Here is a 25,449-nt window from a genome sequence, read left to right on the forward strand (position 1 = left end):
GCTGAGTAAAGAAATGGTTGGAGAAGCTCACCATGAATCAGCCAGGCCGGTATGGCAGAAAACCCTGCCTTTTACCTTTGCCAGCCTACCCATCCAGACCTCAGCCAACAAGACCTAAGCTTCCTCTGGGTTGACCTGTTCCTGCTTTATTCCTTTTTAAAGATTTTTATTTATTTGAGTGAGAGTGCTTCCGTGAGTTGGGGGAGGGGCAGAGGGAAGAATCTTAAAGCAGACTCCCTGCTGAGCACAGCCCCCCCCCCTCCCCCCCCGCCCCATCTCTGGGTTCTGTCTCACAACTCATGAGATCATGACCTGATCTGAAACTAAGAGTCGGAGGCTTAACCCACTGAGCCACCCAGGCGCCTCTGCTCCTGCTTTATTCCATCAGCCTGTCTCAGATCCTAACTCACCAGCACTGCAGTGTTTTGGGAAACTGCATCCCCTTACCCCAGCCCAAGCTGGAAAGGCGGCTGAGGGATTCACCCAGTCTGTGTTCCAATGGGCTGAGGTCATAAGACTCTATGGTGCCCTACCCCCAGGCAGTCCTGTTTCATGACGTGATGAAAGACATTGACATCACAATGCGTGAGTTGGAGCTGCACTTTGGGGCATAGTGCAGGGTCTGGTGGAGGAAGCAACAGTTGGCGGGGCCCTGCCTAAATTGGAGATAAAGTGGCTGTGGGTGGAATGGACACCTCCTGGCGACCTTGGGGTCAAAGCCCCAGAGGCTAGCAAACTACAAACAGAAGACACTGAAGTCCCTGTGCCTTGGAGGGTCTATGTGTCACCAATCCGCTCAGGCAGTTATCACCTCTCTGCAGAGATTTGATCTGATGGCGAGGTGGTAGAAAAAGCTCAGTATAAAACACTAGATAAGCTCTTGAAGCCCAAAAGTTTCTTGTTTGTTTCTTGCTTAATCTTGTATTATAGGATTTTCCAAACACAGGAAAGTGGGGATAATATTGTAATGCAATGAACCCTGTGTACACATTGCTCCGCTTTAACATTTAACAAATGGCCAATCTTTTTTCATTATCTCCCATACTTGCCCCACAGCTCCCCCTGGCTTATTTTAAAGTGAATCCTATGGGATGCCTGGATGGCTTAGTCAGGTAAGCGCCTGTCTTTGACTCAGGTTATGATCCTGGGGTCCTGGGGCATCGGGCTCCTTGCTCAGTGGGGAGCCTGCTTCTCCCTCTGCCTGCCGCTCCCCCTGCTTGTGCGCTTGCTCTCCCCGCCCCCCCACCGCAAATAAGTAAATAAAATCTCTAAAAAAAAAAAGGAAGCGAAACCTGTATACTTCATATTATTTCATCTGTAAATAATTATTTCATCTGTATACTATGTATCTGAAAGAGATAAGGACTCCCTTTTATTTAAGTTTATTAATTTTTTTAGTAATCTCTACACACAATGTGGGGATCGAACTGAGGACCCTGAGAGGAAGAGTCACATGCTCTTCTGTCTGAGCCAGCCGGGCACCCCAAACTTTTTTTTTAAGATTTTATTTTTTTAGAGCAGGGGTGAGGAGCAGAGGGGGGACAAGCACACTCCATGCTGAGCAGAGCCTGACGGGCTCAATCCCACGACCCCGGGACCACGACCTGAGCCAAAATCAAGAGTTAGATGATTGGGGCACCTGGGTGGCTCAATCGTTAAGCGTCTGCCTTCAGCTCGGGTCACGATCTCAGGGTCCTGGGATCGAGCCCCGCATTGGGCTCCCTGCTCCGCGGGAAGCCTGCTTCTCCCTCTCCCACTCCCCCTGCTTGTATTCCCTCTCTTGCTGTCTCTCTCTCTCTGTCAAATAAATAAAATATTAAAAAAAAAAAAAAGATGGGGCGCCTGGGTGGCTCAGTTGGTTGAGCAGCTGCCTTCGGCTCAGGTCATGATCCCAGGGTCCTGGGATCGAGCCCTGCATCGGGCTCCCTGCTCAGCGGAAAGCCTGCTTCTCCCTCTCCCACTCCCCCTGCTTGTGTTCCTGCTCTCGCTCTCTCTCTCTCTGTCAAATAAATAAAATCTTTAAAAAAAAGAAAAAAGATGATCAACTGACTGAGCCACCCCAGTGCCCTCTTAACTCCTTTTTAACATAGACACATAAGCCATTACTGTACCTTAAAAGTTTTAGTAATTAGTATCAGCTAATATCCTGATCATATTCTCTTACTATTTCATAAATTACTTTTATGCTTCATTTCTTGGAATTAGGATCCAAACAAGGTCCACACATTGCAACATTGCATGATGTAGCTATGTCCCAGAAGTGTCTTATATTCTAAAGTGGTTTCCCTTTTCACCTTATTCCCCTATTTTACAGGTTATTTGACCCATATATTTCCTATATTTTTGAAAAACTTTTATTTGTTTATTGAGAGAGGGCACGAGCGCCGGTGCAGGGGCAGAGGGAGAGGGAGAATCTTAAGCAGACTCCACGCCCAGCATGGAACCGGATGTGACCACCCTGTGATCATAACCTGAGCTGAAATGAAGAGTCTGATGGGAACCAACTGAGCCACCCAGGCGCCCCTATTTCCTGTATTTTGGATATAGTAGGTTTCATTCCTATGATGTTTATTTATTGTCATGTTCCTACTACCCCCCGTATTTCCTATCAACTGGTATTTGCATCTTGAGACTTGATATGGTTCAATTTTTGCAATGTGTGAAGCTTTGTACTTCCTATGCATCTCACAAGGAGGTGACCGTGTGATGTTACGATGGATTAGTGAGTTCAGGTATTGTCAGCGGATCTATCCCTTATAATGGCTTTAAAAAACAAAACAAAACAAAACAACAAGGCGAATTTAGATCATTACCATCACCCCTGAAAATTCCCTAGTTTCTCTTCCCAGTCAATTCTTACCCCAAAGTCAATCACTTTCTGAAATTTTTTTTCACCATTGATTAGTTTTTCCTGTTCTAGAACCGTGTATAAATGGCATCATATAGATGCCACTCTGCATCTGGGTTCTTTCATTTATTTAGTTGTTTTTTTTTTTTTTTGAAGATTTTATTTATTTATTTGACAGAGAGAGAGCGAGAGCAGGAACACAAGCAGGTGGAGTGGGAGAGGGAGAAGCAGGTTTCCCGCCGAGCAGGGAGCCCCATTCGGGGCTCGATCCCAGCACCATGGGATCATGGCCTGAGCCGAAGGCAGACGCTTAACGACTGAGCCACTCAGGCGCCCCTATTCAGTTATTTTTATTTTATGAATATGCCACAGTTTATTTGTCCATTTCCCCACGGAGGATATTGAGTCAAAACTCCTGAATCCAAAGGTCACAGCTGGCGGGACTTAGCTTCCACTGGATCCTAACGTGTTCCCCTTCTTCCTACCCCCGTGTCCCATCTCTCCGCGTCTTGCCTCCTGCAGCTGGGAAGCCAGAGAGCTCCCAGTTGGCAGCTAAATTTGGGGAGTAGATTTGACTGACAGCCAAGATCCCTAGGGATCAGTGCTCTCCGGACCCGGAGTGGGTTTCGCCCATTTTACGAAGTTCTGAAAATCTAGCAAAAGTGCCCAACCCTCGCTTGAGCGAGCTAGGAGAATTGGGCGTACCCTTAAAGAGTAGTGATGACGGGAACACTCCCCTCCGGCCAGGTGGGAGACGGGAACGTTGACCCTTTGCCTCCCGCTTTTAAATGTCCCTTCCCGCGCGCCGTCCCCGTCCCGGTAGGCTAAGCGCTGGTCGAGCGCACGGGACTTCCGGGAGGTCTAGGAAGTCGCTTCTCTCTGGCAGGAGGCCAGGGTTTTCCCCGCACGCCGCGAAATCTGGGGGTGTAGACCGGGATCCTGGTTACAGGCGGAGTGGACCAGGGAGGGGCGGGTCGGTCCCGCGGCTGCTGATCTGGACGAGGGTCCTCCGAGGCTGCGGCTGTCTGACCGAGAGGGGGCCATTCATTCGCGCGCAGGAGCGAGGGCCCCTTCGGGGGCTCTTTCGCACCGTGCCCGGGCCTGAAGGAGCGCGGTCGTGCGCTTACCCCGGGCTGCTGCCGAGCTTCTCTGAGCGGAGGGCGTCGCCCTTCTTCCACCCCGCTGCTCTGGTGCCCGCTGCCATGGCTTTTCCCAATCGGCCGGACGCCCCAGAGCTGCCTGACTTCTCCATGCTCAAGAGGCTGGCCCGAGACCAGCTCATCTATCTGCTGGAGCAGGTCAGTGCCCGCCACGCTTGGGGCCTTTTCTGCATCAACAGTTTAGCACTCCCTGGACGCATAGTTCTTCCTTGCGGAGTCCCCTTGATCTTGTTCCAGGCCCTTGGTATTGTCCTTGGAGCTTCTGGGGCAGGTCCAAAATGAAGCATTTAGGAAGGAAAACCACAGGGCATTTAAGAGCTGCTTGGGACCTGGCAGAGAATTAATGAAGTCACTTCTTTTTGGTATAGGCAAGGGGAGACACCAGTCGTTCCCCGCATCACTGGGGGATGGAAAGATGGTTAAGACATCATTGTCCTTAAGGATCTACTCCAGTAGGAGCCTATGAAATACAGAAGTACCACACACGGCGTAGTGTGTGGTAAATGGGTGATAGCTAGGGTGCCGGAAGCATTCAGAATAAGCGGTCATTTTTAGCTGGAGTGATCGAGGAATTTTAAGGAGCTGGATTGTGAAGAATAAGCATATTTTCCTTGGAGATGGGGGGAGCATGTTCCAGGCAGATGGACTGGTTGGTAGAAGCAAAGTTGAGGAACCAGGGAAGGAGAAGGCCCATACAGGGAAGAGAGCAATCAGAAGTTACGCAGTAGGCATTAGGGAGCCACTGAAGATTTTCTTTCCCCACCTAAGGGGTGAAGCAATACTCGAAGATGATTCTAGGGGTGCTGGGTGGCTCAGTCAGTTAAGGGGCTGCCTTCGGCTCAGGTCATCATCCTGGGGTCCTGGGACTGAGCCCCTAGTCAGGCTCCCTGCTCATTGGGGAGCCTGCTTCTCCCTCTCCCTCTGCCCCTCCCCCCGGCTTGTTTTCTGTCTCTCTCAAATAAATAAATAAAATCTTTTAAGAAAATGAAGATGATTCTTATAGCCATGTGTGGAGTGGGGTGAATGGGGAACAAGAATGCTGGTTAGGAGGCCACAGATCAGGCGAAATTAGTGACAGTGGGAACGAAAGACAGGGATGGATTTTGAAGTCATGGTGAAAGAAGACTCAAAGATTTACTGATTGTAAAGGACGACAGAGAAACAAAGCTGAGTTTGAGATTTTTATCTTATGTTAATAGGAAAACAATGCTGTTGCTATAGTTGTAATGTGTTATATGTATATTTTCTTATTTAATGTTCACGTTCCCTACTAGATTAGAAGGTCCTTGAGGACAGGGAACATGTCTGTTTTGTTCAGCACTGTGTACCCAGGGAGTACCTAGTGTAGTAGAGTCAAGCACATAGCATGTGTTTAATAAATATTTTTTAAAGGAACATTGAATGAAATGAAAAAAAATTAGAGGAAGGAGCTGATTAGTTTGGGTTTGGAAAGGGTGAAGTGAAGATGCTAGGAGGAACATCCAGCAGATAGAAACATAGAGCTGCAGTCGGGATGAAAATGGGTACTTGGAAGAACCTCAGAGAACCTCAGGGGATCTGGGACCAAATTTTATATCTCATTTATGTGCCCCGTAGTGGTAGCACAGTGATTGGCACATAAAAGACGCTCAAACGTGTGAGGAATTGAAAGGAGATGCGAGTTAAAGCTGCTTATAGGTGAGAAGCACATGAAAGAGAGTAAAGGAGACCAAGGATAGGCATTTGTACATGGAGCTCGGGAGGGGCTGCCCACAAGGGTGACTTACCATGGCAGGTGCAGGTTTCTGTGCAATAATTTGCTCTTCAAACTGACTTCTTCTGACTTAATTCTTGTTTCGTTTTTTAAAGATTTTATTTATTTGACAGAGAACGAGAGCAGGAACACAAGCAGGGGGTAGTGGGAGAAGGAGAAGCAGGCTTCCCACCAAGCAGGGAGCCCGATGGTGGGGCTCGATCCCAGGACCCCGGGATCACAACCCGAGCTGAAGGCAGACCCTTAACCGACTGAGCCACCCAGGCGCCCCTGACTTGTTGACTGGCACTGCTGTTCAGGCTCGAGCCCTCAGAATCATCTTTGACTCTCCTTCCCTCCTCATATTTAACTGAACCAGTCGCTGAGTCCCAAGGATATTTCCTTACACCCAACTTTAGAGATTATACAATAACAGTTACACATTATAGAGAAGGTAGAAGATAAGGGAAAGTATAAAGAGAAAAAAAATCACATTCAACTAACAGATATAAGCGCTGTTAACACTGTTAATTTCTTTCAATTATTTAAAAAATTCTCTTACACATTCCATGTATCCTTAACGTATTTTTGTTCATAGCACCACCAGCTTAAATCAGGTCCTCATTTTATTGCTACACACTTGGGCTGCCTGGACTGTTGCTTTAACCACATATGTGGACTCCCTGCCTCAGTTTCCAGTGCCTCCAATCCATTGCACTCACAGTGCTTGTCCAGTTATCTAACTAAAATTGCCAGCTGAGTGGATGCTGCAAGGCTCAAAAGCTTTCTGTTCCCTTGTTCATAGAGGATCAACTCCAAACTCCCTAACCTGACATCGGGGTCCTTCATGCTCCAGTTCCAGTCAACTTTTTCTTTTTCTTTTTTTTAAGATTTTATTTATTTATTTGACAGAGAGAGAGAGACAGCGAGAGAGGGAACACAAGCAGGGGGAGTGGGAGAGGGAGAAGCAGGCCTCCCTCCCAGCAGGGAGCCCCATGCGGGGCTCGATCCCATGATCCTGGGATCGTGACCTGAGCCGAAGGCAGACGCTTAACGACTGAGCCACCCAGGCGCCCCCCAGTCAACTTTTTCAATCCTATTTCCCACCATTGCCCTACCTCAAGATTTCCCAGGCACTGACATTTGGGGCAGGTTAATTCTTTGCTGTGGGACTATCCCAAGCATTGCAGGATGTTTAGCAGCATCTCTAACCTCTACCCAGTAGATGGCAGTCAAACCCCTTGCCCCAAGTCAAATAACCAAAAATGTCTCTGACACTGCCAGATGTCCCCATGGGGCAAAATCATCCCGGCTGGAGAACCACTGCCCTACACTTAGCTTATGCAAACCAAATTGCTTTTTCTGTCCTTACCATTCAGCCTGTTCTCTTGCCCCGGCCTTTGCTGGATTGCCATCTTCTATCACTGCCAACACCCTACCCATTTGTCGAGGCCTAGCGGAGAGCAAACTTTTTCTTCTTCTTCTTCTTCTTCTTCTTCTTCTTTTTTTTTACTTATTTGAGAGAGAGAGAGCATGAGAGAGCACAAGCAGGAGGAGCAGACTCCCCATTGAGCAGGGATCCCGATGCAGGGCTTGTTCCCAGGACCCTGGGATCATGACCTGAGCCGAAGGCAGCCGCTTAACTGACTGAGCCACCCAGGTGCCCCTGGAGAGCAAACTTCTGATGACTTCCCTCTCTCTGCCACTCAGTGGGACCCCTCCTTCCCCTGGACACATGAGACAGCAGCATCAGAAGGGATGCAGGAATCAGATGGCAGGGATTTGGATGGGAGAGTAGGTGGGTGGCTTTGGACTGTTCTGGGCTAAGTTGTCTGCATTGAACATGGGTTATTTTTGTAATTAGAAGAAAAACGCTACTTAAAAAGAGATGGCAGTTAGTTGAGGGGTTGACAGATGCAAAGTGGGGCTTTGTGCGGTTTGGCTTAGTTCAGCAGGCGATCGGGGTTATTGGGAGGCAGAGTGGAGAACAGAGCAATGATGCAGAACAAGGTCATGGGCAAGCGTTGAGTGGTTGAGTGACGAGGACTGAACCTTCAAGAAGGTGAAATAACTCTCCACTGGTACAGAGAATGAGAAGACAAACCAGGTGAATATATAAAGAAACGTCTGCTGTGGCTACAGATAAATAAGATGTGGGGTTAGATGATAGGGCACTTCCAACTCAGTCTGTGCTTTTATTAAGCGGATGGCTGGACGAGCTCAGCTGAGGGAGTGTGTGTGACCTAGGAGTGACCCAAGGTACTGTGTCCTTCAGCTTCCAGGAAAAAAGGACTTGTTCATTGAGGCAGATCTCATGAGCCCTTTGGATCGGATTGCCAATGTCTCCATCCTGAAGGTACCTGCCCCTTTTCCCAGTGGACTTGGGCTCCTCTTTGCTCACGAAGCAGTTTTTATCTTAATGAACAGTACACATTACTAATGAGTGACTGCCCTTTTAGGGAAATTGCAGGGTAGCTGAATTGGGTGGACAAAGGGGGATGATTGTGTTGTTTGGATTGGTTTTGAATTGTTTGGTTTTGTTCTTTTGGCAGTTTGCGGAAAGTTCAGCGGGATGGGTTGTCGGGGACAGTTTGATTCCCAGAAGGAGCACAAAGAGGATCCCTTACAGAAGTCCTCTTTGGGTGCCGCTTCGGGTTTCCAGGAACTTACGTGCATTGTCTTGTTGGGTTCTCTCTTTAGCAACATGAAGTTGACAAACTGTACAAGGTGGAGAACAAGCCAGCCCTCAGCTCCAATGAACAGTGAGTATCTGGGAGAGTCTGTCTGGGCTCCAGGCCGGAGGAGGTCCCTGCACCTCTACCTCCCGTCTGTCCTTGGCTGGGATCTGGCGCCACGTTTGTGATGTGGTTCACCTCTCTGCACTTCCCCAAGTTCACGCCTAGGTTATGCTGTGCCCTCTTACTTGGTCTCCCTTCCGCACTTTCTCCCTCCCCTGTCTTCTTCTCTCTCTAATCCAGTCCACCATCTCTAGCCAGATTGATTAATCTTTCAAAAATATTTTCATTATGCTCTTCTCGGGAACCTTCCAGGCTTCCCTTACTTGCTGACTAAAGTCCAGATTGCTCATCACAGATTCCAAGACTCCAGTGAGGCTCACCTTGCCTTTCCAGCCTGCTCTGTCATGTGCCCCCTCAAGCCTCTGCTTGACACACACTTTCTTTCTTTTCTTTTCTTTTCTTTTTTTTTTTTACTTTTTATTTCTTTAAGTGATCTCTACACCCGACATGGAGCTCGAACTCCTGACCCCAAGATCAAGAGTCACGTGCTCCGCTGACCGAGCCTGCCAGCCACCCTGACTTGCACTTTCTCATGCTGCCCAACTATGCGCACATGCCTTTGCCCTCTGGCCACTCCGCTCACTCTGCCTGCCTCCTGCAGAAAACACCCAGCCTTACGAGCCCAGCCCCACCTCCTCCATGAAGCCCTCTGTCACCATTCCGGTCCGGGGTGTTTTTCTTCTTCTCTGGATTTCCGTGGTGTTTAGTATTTGTCCTGGTCACTTGGCACATTGTCACAGACGGCCTGTGTCTGGCCTCCGTTTTTATCTTTTATATTTTTCGGTCTTAAGTAATGTTCATGCTTCCTTAGAGGAAAAAATTCTCCTGGATCCATGGAGAGTACCTCCAGGAACCCTCGTTTGAAAAACCCAGTTTTGTATACTTTCTTGTATTGTTTGTAACACCTGATTATCAATATACTCCATACATGTGCATCTGACTTTGCCCAGTGGGTTGTAAATTATGTGAGAGCAGGAGCTCCTGGGGCCGCCATGGGCCAGTGAGTACCTGCAGTGCCCGCGTACCTGTGGTGTCGAAGGGAGTCTTCTGTGCGCGGGATGTGGTCGGCCGAGAGAGTGGGCATTACTTTGGCTAGGATGAGAGCTAAAGGCCTGGCGAGAAGAGCAAATGTTGGAAGAGTTGACCTTGTTTCCATTTCTTCTAAGCTGCTATCACCGACTTCAGGATTTTTCTTCACTGAGGTGTTTTTTTTTTTTTTTTTTTACTTTTTCTCCCACAGATTGTGCTTCTTGGTCCGACCCCGCATCAAGAACATGCGATATGTTGCCAGTGAGTATGCCATGGCACCACACCTAACTAAGACCTAGGAAAGAGTGGCCAAGATGAAGGGCCTAGGCCATAAGGACCTTTTAATGAGAAAAGATGGTTCGAATGGGCCACACCACTCGGAGAGGATGTCTGCTTCCTTGCATCGAGTCTAATGGCCTGTGGCTTTCTGGGTTGCTTTCCTTCTGTCTGTAGGTCTTGTCAATGCTGACAAATTGGCTGGCCGAACTCGAAAATACAAAGTGATCTTCAGCCCTCAGAAGGTGAGTTTGGGTCCTGGTGGGGGTAGGAGAAGGTAGATCAGCGCGGAAGGCTGCGAAGGGGCAGGGGGCCAATAGCTGTGTCTCCCCCAAAGCAAGTTATGTGTGACTGAACAAAACACCTGTCACTGTCTTGTCATTAACGTGGCCCTGCTTGTTTAGCAGAGGCTCTGTCATCAAACTGCCGCAGTTATAGACTGTGGAGTTGTGAGAGGTGGCCTCTATGTAGACTTCTTCTGAAGCATAACCTGCTGTGTGTCCGTTCTAACTCAGATTTCTGTATAGGAATGTGCACTGTGTTCTGGGGTCTCAGTGATTTTGTCCCTTTATCCCTTTAACAATAAATACGATAAGTCATTACTCCTCCGTGCTCATCCAAGGCATGTGGGCGGCTGCCCCCGGGTTACTAGAACCATGCCACTGTACTTTGGAAAGGCCCTTTCTTACACAAGAAAGGAGCCGAGAGACCATTTTACTCCACCCCAGCTTTGATCACAGCCTGTCCGTTCCCAGATTCCATCGGGCTCTGCTCTCACCCCCATGTCAGCAAAGGTACGTGGTCTTACTTGCACGGCCTGCCTGAGGCCTAGGAAGCTGTGCCAAGGAGTGCACACCGCATGGAGAGGTTGAAAGGACAGGGCTTTATTCCTTTCCAGTCTTTCCCCAAAAAACTCTAGAGAAAGGAGAAGCAGTAGCTCGGTCTGAGACACGGAAGCCAAACTGGGCGTGAATCCTTGCTTTAGTACTTGCCACCTGTGTGGTCTTGGGTAGGTTACTTAACCGCTTGCTTGGTGTGTCAGCTTTCTCGTCTATAAAATGGAGTTGACAGTAGTCCTTACCTTTTATTTTTTTTATTTTTTAATTTTTTTTTTTTAAGATTTTTATTTATTTATTGGACAGAGAGAGACAGCGAGAGCAGGAACACAAGCAGGGGGCGTGGGAGAGGGAGAAGCAGGCTTCCCGCTGAGCAGGGAGCCCGATGTGGGACTCGATCCCAGGACCCTGGGATCATGACCTGAGCCGAAGGCAGCCGCTTAACGACTGAGCCACCCAGGCGCCCACCTATTATTTTTTTTTAATCAAAACAGGGCTGAACATTTTTTTTTTATTTTTTTTTTAAAGATTTTATTTATTTATTTGTCAGAGAGAGAGAGACAGAGCACAAGCAGGAGAGTGGCAGGCAGAGGGAGAAGCAGGGAGCCCGATGTGGGACTCGATCCCAGGATCCTGGGATCTTGACCTGAGCTGAAGGCAGCCGTTTAACTGACTGAGCCACCCAGGCATCCCTGAACATTTTTTTTTATTTTAATTCCAGTATAGTTAACCTCCAGTGTTACATTTAGTTTCAGGTGTACGATATAGGGATTCGACAGTTCTGGGCCTTACTCCGTGCTCATCACGATAAGTGTGCTCCTCACCCCCTTTACCCATTCCTCCCACCCCCTCACTCACCTCCCGTCTGGTGACCCATCAGCTTGTTCTCTCTAGTGAAGAGCCTGATTTTTGGTTTGCCTCTTTTTTCCTTTGTATGTTTGTTTTGTTTCTTAAATTTCACATATGAGTGAGATCATATGGTATTTGTCTTTCTCTGTCTGACTTATTTCACTTAGCATAATACTCACCAGCTCCATCCATGTTGTTGCAAATGGCAAGTACTTACCCCTTTTCATTTAAATGACTCAGTTTTTATTAGGAAATCTAGTGAAATTACAGGCTTATATTGTTTTCTCATCACATGAAAGGAATAAAAGAGAGCTAATGATCTTCCTTTGAAGATCATTGGAAGATTCATAGAAAATCTTACGGCTCTTTTTCCTGTTGAGAAATACAAGTATATCAAGTATAACGACATTACGAGGGCAAGAAATTATTAAGACAACCGGTCGGACTCACAGGTTACTTTTACATGTTATTAAATGAGCTGTGGCAATAAATTCTAGTTTTTGGAGTCTTATAAAACCCCTTTTTTCAAATTATACTTCCAAGGAGAGATTTGTTTAAACAGGGAATAGAACAAGTTGGTAAGAGTTTCAGATAATCCTACAAGCCTCCATGGTACACAGAAAAACAAAATTGATACTTCGATGAATTTTCTCCATCTCTCATCCTATCTAATTAGATTCTTTGACCTAATTTTATATTGCAGGACAGTCTCTCCCTCAGTAGCTGTAGGGAAGAGGGAATCTCTCTTCCTGAGACGCCTTTTGTTAATTATGAAGATTAGCAGTTTTTGATCTGGGCTCTGGAATTCCATTAGTTAGCACTAAAAGTGGGCCTACAGTTTCAGTTTCACTGATGGACCTGACTGAAGGACAGGGCGCCTGGCTGGCTCAGTCTGCAGAGCACGTGACTCTTGATCTCAGGGTTGTGAGTTTGAGCCCCACATTGGGCGTAGAGCCTACTTAAAAAAAAGAAAAGAAAAGAAATGAGTTAGGGATGAATAGGATTCTTCTGTGTTAGGTAAAATAAGGAATATGTAGCATGACTCTTCCACATCTTGTGGAGTCATCATGAGGACAACGAGAGTTAATCCTTATAAAACACTAAGGATGGGGCGCCTGGGTGGCTCAGCTGGTTAAGCGACTGCCTTCGGCTCAGGTCATGATCCTGGAGTCCCAGGATCGAGTCCTGCATGGGGCTCCCTGCTCAACGGGGAGTCTGCTTCTCCCTCTGACCCAACCCCCTCTCATGTGCGCGCTCTCTCTCTCTCTCTCAAATAAATAAATAAATAAAATCTTTAAAAAAACACTAAGGACGATGCCTAGCACGTGTAAAATATTTAGTGCACATCAACTCTTACCACCATCGTCATTATCAGATGGGAGTGCCCCTCCTTCCTTCCTCATTGCCTCCCAAGTATTTCGCCTTCTTCCCATTTGTCTCAAAGGAGGAAGTGACCCTGGTCTCGTCCCCTCCCCGATCCGCCGGTTCATCTGTGTTCCTGGCCCCATGCCTGCGTTCCTTTTCTACTGTCTTGCTTTGTCGGATAGATTCTTTCTCTTTTGTCTTCAACCATGTCTATCTCCCCCTTTTTTTTAAAATATTTTATTTATGGGGCACCTGGGTGGCTCAGTTGGTTAAGCGACTGCCTTCGGCTCAGGTCATGATCCTGGAGTCCTGGGATCGAGTCCCACATCGGGCTCCCTGCTCATCAGGGAGTCTGCTTCTCCCTCTGACCCTCCCCCCTCTCGTGTGCTCTCTCTCTCTCTCTCTCTCATTCTCGATCTCTCAAATGAATAAATAAATAAATAAAATCTTTAAAAAAAATAAATAAATATTTTATTTATTAGAATGAACAGGAGAGAGAGAGAGAGAACGCATAAGCAAGGGGGAGGGATAGAGGGAGAAGCAGACTCCGTGAGGAGTGGGGAGCCCGATGCAGGACCCGATCCCAGGACCCCGAGATCATGACCTGAGCTGAAGGCAGATGCTCAACCGACTGAGCCACCCAGGCGCCCCATGTCTACCCCTTCTTAGTAGTTCTCCCTGCTTCATGTCTTCTCCTGTCAGGGGCTCTCCCTTCTGTTGTGTGGAGACTTGTGTCAACAGTTCTTGCTGCCACTGCGCCTGCATCCTCACCCCTGCCTTCGTCTCTTGAGTCCCCCGCCAGGGCTCTGTTGTCAAACTCAGCGATGCCTGGTTCCCGCTTGTCCTACTGGATGTCCTTGCATTTGACACTGTTGCCCATTCCTCCTGAGACTCACCTTTGCTGCCTTTAGAGGTGCCGAGTCCGCCTTTCCCGCCTCCACGTCATCTTTTCATCTCCTCCAGGGGTCGCCCTGTGCGCGCTTTTAATTGCCGTGTCCCTACAATCCCGTCCTTAGCGGTCATGTCCCTCTGTGTCCTTTTCTCTTGGACAAACCACCCACTTTAAATGCCCTGGGCCGGGGACCCCAGGCTGGATCTCCAGGCCTCTGTCAGCGACTCCAGGGGTCCCCTGTACATGTCTGCCCCGACCCCCTCTGCACCACCGCTCCTTCCCTGCTGCCTGCCTTGCCTCCCCTGTTTCTGAGGTGCGCTTGTGCCCTCGCTCCCTCCCATGTCTGCGGGGTGCACCCTTTGCTGATGCTCTGTGGAGCTTTCCAGTCTCGCAGGGAGAAAAGAGCAATGGACTTGCTACCTAAATACAGTGTATAAAGGGAAACAAAGCGCCGGGCTAGATGGCCCCAGTGGTCCTTCCTGTTGTCCTAAAGAGCCCACGCTCTTGTGTCGTCACTGGGGGTTCAGTAGGTATTGTCCTCAGCAGTGACTTCGGAGGAATGCCAGAGAGATACAAAGAACAGAGAGGAAGGCGGTCAGCAACCACTCCCTCTTGTCTTTCAGTTTCATGCGTGTGAGATGGTGCTGGAGGAAGAGGGAGTCTATGGAGGTGAGAGGAGGTGGCCGTGAGTGGGGACGGGGAGCATATGCAGGAAGAAGGGAAGGAAATAACGCTGGGACCCTCCTCTCTGCCTGTTGGCCTGGGGGGAAGGGGAGGTTCCGGGCCACAAGGAGCGGAACAGGGCCCTGAAGGGGGGGCCAGGGGCCACCATTCCTCCCTTTCCGAGACTCCCACAAGGAAAAAGTGTGCCTTCCCTCCCTCCATTCTGCATGCAGTGCTGACCTGAGCACCGTGCTGCCTGCTGGAGATCCCGCCCTGGTGCCAGAATCTTCGGCAGCCTTCTGCAATGGGCCCTTTCCTGGCCCCTCAGCCTCATCATGTGCAGCTCCCTCCTTCTCCTGACTCTCTACCCTCCAGCCATGGGCACCTCCCACTTGCTTTTCCTGGGGCCTAGAATATTCTCCACCCTCAGCTTTTTTTTTTTTTTTCCACACCCAAATCTTACTCAAATTCTAAGCGTCAATGTCACTTCTTTAGGGAAGTCTTTCCTATACTCCTGTACTTCTCCTATGCCCCATGTAGTTGAGGTTCGATCCCTGCAATATTTGTGCTCCTGGACTGCTGTTCTTCTCTGGAGCACAACTGTAATGAGATGTGTCTGGTGTGTTTCTCACTGGATTGGGATTCTCTCGCAGAAAATGGGGAGCATGTCCGTTCCATTCCTGCACCCCCAGTGCCCGGCCTAGTGCCCACACACGTGTGGCTTTTTGTCAGTATTTGTCGACCAGCGAATGAGTGTTTCCTCAGCACTTCCGGTCGGCACTCGAATGAAAACACGCCCCTCTCACATCGTATGACAGGCTGTGGTGTGCATGTCTCTTGTTATCCGACCATGAACTCCTTTAAGGCACAGACTGTCACTCATCTTTGAGTGTCCTGTGCTTCACGTAGGGCTGGGCATGTATGGCAGGCACTCAGATATTTCTGCGTCGCCGTGGTGGACCTTCTCTTTCAATGTGGAGCCCTGTGCCTTCTGCGGGGAGGCTGATGCTCTCTGTACCCGCAGATGTGAGCTGTGACGAATGGGCCTTTTCTTTGCTGCCTCTTGATGTGGATCTGTTGAGCATGGAGCTCCCAGAATTTTTCAGGGACTACTTCCTGGTAAGTGCAGGGTCCTTGGGTCTTGGCATCAACAGGTGGGGACACAACATGGGGTCCAGTGGTCTAGAAACATGGACGTAACCTTCCTGTAATTCCTATAATTACGAGGAAGAGCGTCTTGCAGACTGAATGGCTGATGTCCACAGGACTTCCTTTGGGGCCAGTCAGAATGTGAGTGGTCAGGCGGTCCCCACACATACCGGCCTTGCTGCTCCTGGGCTGCTAGGGGTGGCCCCTTTCCAGATGGGTCTCTTGGGCTGAGCCATACCTCTGTGGCCCATACGGTTCCTGCAGGAAGGAGATCAGCGCTGGATCAACACCGTGGCCCAGGCCTTGCACCTTCTCAGCACTCTCTACGGGCCTTTTCCGAACTGCTACGGAATTGGCAGGTGCACCAAGGTGGGCACGAGCAGTTCTGTGGTCCCGATGGCCCCTATTGTACTTGTCCTCTGTCCCCGGAGTGCCCAGGGACAGCTGTGATGAGAGCTATATTCTTTAGCTTGCTCTTATTGTTCTAGGAGAGTTCCTCAGAGAGGAGGACTTGTGTGACTGACAGAAAAGCAAGAGCCGGGGCCTCCGGATAGCACTCCCAAGTCTTTTCTTTGGGGGCAGAGATAGTCCTTCATCAGCAGGGGGAAGGCGGGGAGGGGTGGGCACAGACGGGAGTGCAGTGGGTAGTAGTGTTAATAATTAGCTCCCCTCTTGGGGTCAAGGAGAGGTGTCACCTGGAAAAGAGTTGGCCTCAGTAGGTGTGGGCTGCAGCAGGGACCTGGCCATGAGACTGAGAATGTCTTGGTCCCTGGCAGATGTCATACGAACTGTGGAGAAAACTGGAGGAGGAGGAAGACGGCGAGACCAAGGGCCGAAGGCCAGAGATCGGACATGTCTTCCTCCTGGACAGAGGTAAGTGATGCTCAGCACTCCTGCCATCTCTGGACCCTCGAGGACATGGGGATCCGGCCAACGTGGCGGCCCAGTTAGGATCCTCAGGTCGGGGGGCGCCTGGGTGGCTCAGTTGGTTGGGCGGCTGCCTTCGGCTCGGGTCATGATCCTGGAGTCCCGGGATCGAGTCCCGCATCGGGCTCCCTGCTCGGCGGGGAGTCTGCTTCTCCCTCTGACCCTCTTCCCTCTCGTGCTCTCTCTCATTCTCTCTCTCTCTCTCTCTCTCAAATAAAGAAATAAAATAAAAATAAATAAATTAAACAAATAAAAATAGTAATAACTTTAAAAAAAAAAAAGGATCCTCAAGTCGGGGCTGTGAGTGGCAGTGTCGATCGGGAGCCCGGCACTTAGGCCCCGTGGAGGCACGTGAGCTGACGCCGAGCCGACTGGGTAGCCACGTAGGTCAGGGAGGACCCTCACGGCCGGGGATCTCGGTTTCAGACGTGGACTTCGTGACGGCCCTTTGCTCCCAGGTGGTTTACGAGGGCCTGGTGGACGACACCTTCCGCATCAAGTGTGGTAAGTGGCATCTTGGCGAGATGGACAGGCTCCTCAGCTCACGGGGCTTCTCGCGGGGGGTCAGGGCTTGTGGAGGGCCTCAGACTCTGAACAAACTGCTGGCTTCCAGATAGTTTGGGGGACTTTGAGTGGCAGTTCAGGAAAGGGGAGGAGAGGGAAGGCCTCACTGGAGGTCCTCAGAGCTACTCCCTCTGCTCTCAAAGGGAGTGTCGACTTTGGCCCAGAAGTCACATCCTCTGACAGGAGCTTAAAGGTTCTACTCAATGCTGAGGACAAGGTGAGGGTACGGGTGCTGGCGGTGGACGGCCCCCGGGGCCACTTTTGGCCCGAGGCTGTGGGCGCGGCTCTGGGAGGGGAGGCTGAGCCTCTGGGAGAGGGATCCCCCACCAGGAGTGAGCGTACCCCAGACCCCAATGGCTGGGTGTTTAACATACACTTGTGATCCCAGCTCAGCTTTCTCTGTGCTTTTTTTTTTTTTTTAAGATTTTATTTATTTATTTATTTGACAGAGAGCGAGAGAGCAAGAGCAGGAACACAAGCAGGGGGAGTGGGAGAGGGAGAAGCAGGCCTCCCGCTGAGCAGGGAGCCCGATGTGGGGGCTCGATCCCAGGACCCTGGGATCATGACCTGAGCCGAAGGCAGACGCTTAATGACTGAGCCACCCACGCGCCCCTCTCTGTGCTTTTGCTAGAACAGCTGGGCACCCCTCTTGTGCTCCTGTCCCACTACTGAGGGAGGGGGTACTGGTTAGGGTTCTCTCTGGTCAGTTGTTGCTGTCTTGTTGCCCTTGCAGGTGTTTAATGAGATTCGTAATGAGCACTTCTCCAACGTCTTCGGCTTTTTGAGCCAGAAGGCCCGGAACTTGCAAGCTCAGTATGACGTGAGGCTCCAAGCCCAGGCTCCTCTGTTTTGTTTTCCCTCTGTTGGCTTCCCTTTGGCTCCCTTCTGATACGATGACAGCCCCCCTGTCTTTCTCTTGGAATCGGGGGGACCTGAGGGAGGGTGGTGGCTGCACATGTCTGAGGGCAGGGAGCGGTTGACCTCATGGGGACTTCCCCCAGCGCCGGAGGGGCATGGACATCAAGCAGATGAAGAACTTCGTGTCCCAGGAGCTCAAGGGACTGAAACAGGAGCACCGCCTGCTGAGTGTCCGTAGGTTTCAGCTTGAGGGGAGGGCGAGGGGATGCTAGGAGGAGACCTGCCCCGGGGCAGATCTTTGTTCACCAGCAAATAATGATCTTGTTTTGTCTGAAATGGGAAGAAGTACTTCTGCATTTTGCCTTAAGAACTTTTTATTCTTGGGGCGCCTGGGTGGCTCAGTTGGTTAAGCCTCTGCCTTCAGCTCAGGTCATGATCCCAGGGTCCCGGGGTCGAGTCCCGCGGGGCTTTCCTGCTCGGCGGGGAGTCTGCTTCTCCCGTTCCCTCTCCCTCTGCCCCTCCTCCAACTTGTGTTCGCTCGCTCGCTCTCAAATAAGTGAATAAAATCTTTAAAAAAAAAAGCTTTTATTCTTCTGGACAATAAAGGCATATCCTACGAGAACCGGGAATATGTCAGCTTGCTTTTTGTTCTGTCTGCAGATATCGGGGCCTGTGAATCCATCATGAAGAAGAAGACCAAGCAGGACTTCCAGGAGCTCATCAAGACTGAGCACGGTAGCCGTGGGGGCCGTGCTCAGCTCCTTCCTGTGCTTCCTTGCTCCCAGCACCGTCCCACCCAGCAAAGATGCTCTCTGGCTCCTTCCAGCTGATGCTGGCTGGGTGGAATGCTGCTTCCTGCTAGAAGTCCCGGGGGTCCCCTAACCCCCCGCCCCCCAAGCATGGAGAAAGATGGGGAGACAGACACCTGTTAGCATAGATGGCAAGAGCTGAGCTGCTCCCCCCCGTAACGGGCTCTCCTCTTGCTTCCGCACAGCGCTGCTGGAGGGCTTCAGCATCCGGGAGAGCACCAGCTACATCGAAGAACACATAGACCGGCAGGTGAGCAGGTGGCTGGGGTTGTTGGGAGCCATGTGTTGCGGCGGGCTTGGCCTCCAGCGGAAGGAAGAGGAAAGAAGAACATGGGTCACGGGACTTGAAATCTCTAGGACTCTCTTCCCACGCAGGTGTCGCCTCTAGAAAGCCTTCGCCTCATGTGCCTTTTGTCCATCACTGAGAATGGTGAGCCCCTGGAACCAAAGACACCAGACTGAAAAGCTGTACCTCAGGCATAGAAGAAATCATTTTGAATGACAGAGAGAATATCCTAGCCGACAGAACGTTTCCCAGTAATTTCATGGATTCTTTCCCCTGTAAGCTAAAGCAACCTTTGTTCCGCCTGAGACATCCCGAGGCCCTGGGGTCATTTAGTGTCCCGACCCTGAGCAGGACCGCACCCAGGGCCCCCCCTCCCACCCCCGGAACAAGCTCTGTCACATCTTAGGACCGCAAGGGCACAGCGCAGAGTGCCATTTCTCTCTCTATTCCATCTGGCCGCCTACCTTCCACGAGCTTTCATAAATAAAGAGACAGTCCAGGAAAAGGGGACAGCCAAACGATTTTATAAACATTCCCAAAAGCTCAGATTCTGCAACCTCCTGCGGTACAACTTTTAACCTGGTTATGCAACCCTTTCAAATGTTTTTTTCATTTTTAACTGGAAGTAGAGTTGACACACGGTACAGCAGCTGTAGGCGACAGGGATGGGACAAGTGTGTACGTTGTCCTGCGCTCCCCACGAGTGCGGCTAGTAATACCGTCGGCTCTACCCCTGTACCGTTCGTCCCAGTGACTTGCTCATCCCGTGACTTGCAAGCGCATTCTTTGTACCTCACCGGAGGAAAGCGCCTCAGACTGCACTCTTCCACCTCATCTGGACACTTGTCTGTTCCTCGGTAGCCTGTAAAGCAGTACGCAGGGGCGCTGGCCCCAAGCCAGGAAGGAACGTGCCCAAGTCCCTTTGCCTCCCCCCCTCCCCCCTCCCTCTGCCATCCCTGCCGATAAGCAAGCTGAAATTGAGGAGTCAGTTTAGAATCAGCTGGCTGGATGCAAGGTTAACATTTACTGATTCCTTCCTCCTGATAAAGGTGGTTTGGGGAGCAGGAGGGTGGGTGGGTGGGTTGGCATGGCTGTCGATTTCAGGACACCTCAGCTGGTGTTCGTGTGAACCTGTCTTATCTTCCTGACCCTCAGGTTTGATTCCCAAGGATTACCGATCTCTGAAAACACAGTATCTGCAGGTAAGGCCGCGACAGTGCACTCTGGAGGGAACTGGGTGGAGGGAGGTCATTGGACACTTCTGAAAGAGGCAGAAGAAATGGCCTCTTTCCTGTCTGCATCCCCATTTTGCTCCCAATCTGGCCTCCCTCTTAGAGCATCTCGGGACAGTCAGCCGCTCAGCGCGCAGAGACCCTCCCCCTGCCCCTGTCTCCCCCACTCCCTGCTCTCTTGGTGGGCGGCCGGTGCTGGGAGCGCTGGGGCCACTGAGCTGTCAGACCAGGTGGTGAGTCCTCACCCCTGGGGCTCTCCCTCACTTTAGCATCTTGTGAGGGGTTGATACGGGCCTTCCTTCCAGGTCTTTCTCTAGTCTTCCCTCATCTCTGAAGCCCTCCCCAGCACCCTCACATCAGTGGCTTCCTCTGTTCTCTCATAAGTTCCTGCTTTTCTTTTTTTCCCTCCTTCGTTTGGTGTTTGGTTATTTCTTTAGGGCACAGAATGCATAGCCCTTCTGTCCCTCACCTCCATATCACCTGACAGCGTTAGACCTTGGTGTGGCGGATGCTCAGTAAATGACTGAATTGCATTTTCTTCAGAGCTACGGCCCTGAGCACTTGCTGACCTTCTCCAATCTTCGGCGAGCTGGGCTCCTCACGGAGCAGGCCCCGGGGGACACCCTCACAGCCGTGGAGAGTAAAGTGAGCAAGCTGGTGACGGACAAGGCTGCAGGTGAGCAGGGAGCGCAGGGAACCCCTTCCCTGGCCAGAGTCCTCTCTCCTCGCAGCAGCCAGAGCTCCCTGGGAGGAAGGGAATGAGCTGGGGAAGGAGGACGTGATCCTTCACCCTTCCTGGCATTACTACTGCTTCTGCTAGCAGGGGCACGTTCCCTTTATTGAACACTTACCATGTGTAAGAGACCTGTAGATACCAGTTTCTCACTTAATCCTCACAAACGTAAGCTTATAACCTCCATTTTCTAGAGAAGGAAACAGGCTGAGTGAGGTTAAGTGACTTGTTTAAGGTCCCTCGGTGAGTAAGTCAGATTTGAGCCCAGGCCGGTTGACTCTGACGCCCACACCCTTCACCAGCGAGCTCGGGTCACTCTGTAGATTGCACTGAGTGGATGGCCGGTACCCTGTATGAAGACTGTGGTGGGGCGAAGGGTGGCAAGTGTCTTGATCAGTTCCAGGGAATCTTAGGGGAACGGCTTTGAGGAGGGCCTTGAGCCGGGAGCGGTCTTGCTGCTTGCAAGATCCTGCTATTTGTCATTTCCTGAGTGGTATCACCTGGGGCAGGGTCATGAATCCGTTGATCTTCGATGAGATCCAGCACAGATTTCCTTCCCAGGAAAGATTACTGATGCCTTCAGTTCTCTGGCCAAGAGGAGCAATTTCCGTGCCATCAGCAAGAAGCTGAATTTGGTACGTAGATTCAGGATGGATGGGGAAGCCATGGGTCCAGTCCTTTGCGGAGTACTTTGAATCCCCAACATCTCTTTGTTGTTTTGTTTTTATAAAGATCCTTTCATTTGGTAGCATCATAGCATGAGCTTAATTTAATAATGAGACAAGACACAAAAGATTCATTCACTTAATAAACCTGTAACAAGCACCCACCAAGGCCAGAGGATAGGCTGAGTGCCACATCAGTGACAGACATGTCCCTGTCACCAGGCGATCAGCAGCGGGGCATCTTTAATTTCCAGCCCTTCATAGGGAGCACAGGGGAACTCGTTCAGGAGAATCAGTGGGTACTGAACAAAAGCTTTAATCTTTGCTTATGGGCTTTTTTTTTTTAGGGCTTTTGCGGGTTTTCCCTTTAGCTGAAATAAGACCTGTTTGGGGGAATGTACTTTGACCGTGTAAAAGGCTGGGGAGATGAGTTGTCACGTGCCTCACGTAGTCCCCTTTGCCCTTTAGATCCCACGTGTGGATGGCGAGTATGATCTGAAAGTGCCACGGGACATGGCATATGTCTTCAGTGGTGCTTATGTGCCCCTGAGCTGCCGACTCATCGAGCAGGTGAGAATAAGCGACCCGCTGCCATTCCTGTTTCACTCTCTGCATTCTCTTGGTCCCTGGCCTATCCCGACTTTCAGCCACCCCCGTAACTAACAAGAGATGTGACAGTCTGGCTGCTGTGACCTCCCCTTCCTCAGCCGGTTAGGGTCTCAGACTTGAATCCCGTGCTCGTGCCTCCCAGGTGCTGGAGCGGCGAAGCTGGCAGGGTCTGGATGAAGTGGTGCGGCTACTCAACTGCAGTGAGCTGGCCTTCACAGGTGGGCGGCGCGGGCCCTGCGGTCAGGGTGGGGCGGGAGGGGGGCTGGGGGCGCCGCCCAGCGCCGGCACGGCGCGGGAGAGCAGAGTCTGGCCTGATCCCCGCAGACATGACCAAGGAGGACAAGGCTTCCAGCGAGTCGTTGCGCCTCATCCTGGTGGTGTTCTTGGGTGGTTGCACGTTCTCGGAGATCTCAGCCCTCCGGTTCCTGGGCAGAGAGAAAGGTAAGAGAGAACAGAAAGAGGGACCTGGGGGACACAGGGCGGTGCTCAGAAGGCTTCCCGACGGGCCTCTGGGCACCCCTTACTGTAGTCTAGCTGCGGGTTCAAGTGCAGGGAGCCCAGTTCCACCATGCGCAGCAAGTCGTCGTGCCCAAGAGTGTGGCACTGTGTCTGTAACCTGCTGCTCTGGTCCAGTCAGGGCTGTGGAACTGGAGGGCTGGCTGGGGCTTGTTGTGGGGGCCTCTGATCTGCTCTTAGTCACGTGTGCTGGTGCTTTTGACTCCATAGGGTACAGGTTCATTTTTCTAACAACGGCGGTCACAAACAGCGCTCGCCTTATGGAAGCCATGAGTGAGGTAAAAGCCTGACGTCCTCCCTGCTGGTGGTGACGTCTTCCCTGGACACGTTTCCCTACGGGATGCAGGAATTTGGTCCCAGCTGCTAACCAAGTGTCTGCCAACTACCCTACTAAGAGCCGGGGAGCTCAGAACTGACTCGGGATTTAGAGAAATTATCTGAGGAGAGCGCTCACTTCCGACCCCCAGGATACGTGTCTGTTTTGTGTATGAAGTAAAGCTTGTGCTGGAAAGATAGGAGGAGGGAGAGGTACCGTTTACTAAGTCCTGTGTGAGTATCATTGCAAATAAAGCCTCTACTCTCCAACGTCATGTTTAGTTCTCAACACGCACTTCTGTCATCTTGGCGAAGCAGAGGGGCTTCATGGGTTCTGTGGTCTGGACTCTGCAGTAGCTCTAGGCCTGGTCTGCTTCTCTCCTGAAACTTGCCCTGTACCAGAGTTTCCTCAACTGTAAAATGAGGGGGATCGATCAGATAGATGATCAGTAAGCACCCTTCCAGTTCTAAAATTCTGCGGTTCATTATACTTTATAAGTAAACCTTTGCCCAATGTGGGGCTCGAACTCATGACCCTGACGTCAAGGGTCATACGCTCTACCAACTGAGGCAGCCAGGTAGAGCTTATATTGTAGAAAAGATGAGTTTGTTACTGTTTAACTTCTGTAGGCACTTCAGTATTAAGCATTTGTCTCTCACTGCAGAATGAAGGATTGTGTCCCATTAGAGCAAGCACAGGCATCAGCAAACGGTGGCTCCTAAAAAGGTCACCAGTGCCCCCCCCTTAACTGCTGATTTTAGTGGCCTTTCTCTCCCTTGACCTTTTAAAAATTGTGAACTGTAACCACATCCATCAGTCTCTTTTTGGTCCTCCTCTAACTTGACGTCCCTGATAACCACTTTTCCTTTCTTCTGTTCAGCTTCCGTGACACTCTTTTGTTGTCTTCCTGTGGTCTCCTGGGTTATGCGTCTGTCTCCTTGGATTACTTGTCTCTGCCTATCCCCTCTCTGTCCAGCTGTCAAGCTTTCATCTTCCTGCTGAGCTTCACACTAGTATTTCCAACTTGGTCGTTCCACAGGCCCCTCAAACTCAACGTGTCTAAAAAACTCTCAAACTGAGCCTCTTGTTCTCACTTGGAATCCCCCAGTCTGCTCCTCTTCCTGTATTCCTGTAATTGACATCTTCGTCATCTACCCAAGTTTTGTTCATGAAAGAAATTCTAACCTTGACCTCAGATGTTTTCTTTTATGTGTGTTGCCTTTTTTTTTTTTAAAGATTTATTTGAGAATGGGAGAGAGAGAGCACATGAGAGGGGGGAGGGTCCGAGGGAGAAGCAGACTCCCTGCCGAGCAGGGAGCCCCATGTGGGACTCGATCCTGGGACTCCAGGATCGTGACCTGAACCGAAGGCAGTCGCTTAACCGACTGAGCCACCCAGAGCTTCTTAACTGACTGAGGTGCCCTCAGATGTTTTCTTTTATCCTCCACATTCAGCTGGGCCCACTGCCCATTATTTCTGAATGCTTCTGGCTCCTCCTGCCCTCACCATCCCCGTGTCAGAGATCCTTAATATTTTTTGCCTGGGCTTTTGCAAGACTGTCCCTCCCAGTCCCTTGGCTTCCTATCTGCCACTTACTAGAAGAAAGATCCAAATCTGTGTTGTTGGATCCTCAAAACTATTCTTTCCATAGAGGAGTGCTGTGTCAGTGCATATTCCAAGGAAAATGCGTACTTCAGGTATCCAGCTAGAATTTTTAGTTTTTATGTCAAGCTATTGTGTAAGATCAAAGACACTGCTGAGAGGGCTGTTAGTCTGCATAAAGAATATGTGGCAGTCAGACGACGAGCCTGTGACCAAGGAAATAGACCGTGGCAGCACACTGCACTTGCGTTCTAGAACAATGCTGTCCAGTCCTGTAACGGTCCTGCTCAAACACACATCACAGTGTTTTACATGCTGAGTACATGCTCTGAGTGGATATCTTCCAATGGTTCTCTGACTTCGTTGGCTTCAGAACTACAGTGCGAAGACATGATAGCAAAATTATCTTATCTCTGGGTACTTATGATGCTGGCTCTGTGTACATGACTGAAGATTGCAAGTTTTTGAAGCTCTCTGAATAACTTTCAAGTTAATCAACAAAGTGCAAGTAAATTTAAAAAGTGCCACGGGACATGGCATATGTCTTCAGTGGTGCTTGTCTACAGCTCACTCCATCAGCCGTTGGAAAGTTTGGTGTGCTGCTGACGAGTTAAAGGGTGTTGAAAGCTCCAGCTAAGGGGCGCCTGGGTGGCTCAGTCGTTAAGCGTCTGCCTTCGGCTCAGGTCATGATCCCAGGGTCCTGGGATCGAGCCCCACATTGGGCTCCCTGCTCGG

At 50.4% G+C, this 25,449-nt stretch overlaps 1 protein-coding gene across 2 annotated transcripts; it reads left to right on the forward strand.

The window, feature by feature from the left end:
* The first annotated feature begins 3,708 nt into the window (after positions 1-3,708).
* On the forward strand, positions 3,709-23,400 carry VPS33B (VPS33B late endosome and lysosome associated). 2 transcript variants are annotated; one of them, XM_027572019.2, is made up of 23 exons: positions 3,709-4,146; positions 8,016-8,096; positions 8,441-8,502; positions 9,779-9,828; positions 10,021-10,088; positions 14,409-14,454; positions 15,473-15,567; positions 15,862-15,966; positions 16,374-16,470; positions 16,951-17,028; positions 17,232-17,305; positions 17,822-17,908; positions 18,090-18,180; positions 18,607-18,681; positions 18,941-19,005; positions 19,131-19,185; positions 20,197-20,243; positions 20,817-20,949; positions 21,568-21,641; positions 22,140-22,241; positions 22,423-22,498; positions 22,605-22,721; positions 23,007-23,400. In XM_027572019.2, exons 1-23 carry the CDS (start codon positions 4,051-4,053, stop codon positions 23,084-23,086), a joined length of 1,854 nt encoding a protein of 617 aa, XP_027427820.1. In that variant the 5' UTR covers positions 3,709-4,050; the 3' UTR covers positions 23,087-23,400. The 2 variants fall into 2 exon arrangements, with proteins under 2 accessions (XP_027427820.1, XP_027427821.1); XM_027572020.2 differs by lacking the exon at positions 8,016-8,096.
* Positions 23,401-25,449: the final 2,049 nt, after the last annotated feature.

Source organism: Zalophus californianus, chromosome 6, assembly GCF_009762305.2.
Source record: "Zalophus californianus isolate mZalCal1 chromosome 6, mZalCal1.pri.v2, whole genome shotgun sequence".
In the NCBI taxonomy this organism is placed as follows: domain Eukaryota; kingdom Metazoa; phylum Chordata; class Mammalia; order Carnivora; family Otariidae; genus Zalophus; species Zalophus californianus.

Bases quoted from the DNA above. Each gene is read 5' to 3' on its own strand.
- VPS33B (XM_027572019.2), top strand. From the start codon at position 4,051: ATGGCTTTTCCCAATCGGCCGGACGCCCCAGAGCTGCCTGACTTCTCC. The intron at 4,147-8,015 runs GTCAGTGCCCGC...TGTGTCCTTCAG, and splicing joins TCATCTATCTGCTGGAGCAG to CTTCCAGGAAAAAAGGACTT. The intron at 19,186-20,196 runs GTGAGCCCCTGG...CCTGACCCTCAG, and splicing joins TTTGTCCATCACTGAGAATG to GTTTGATTCCCAAGGATTAC.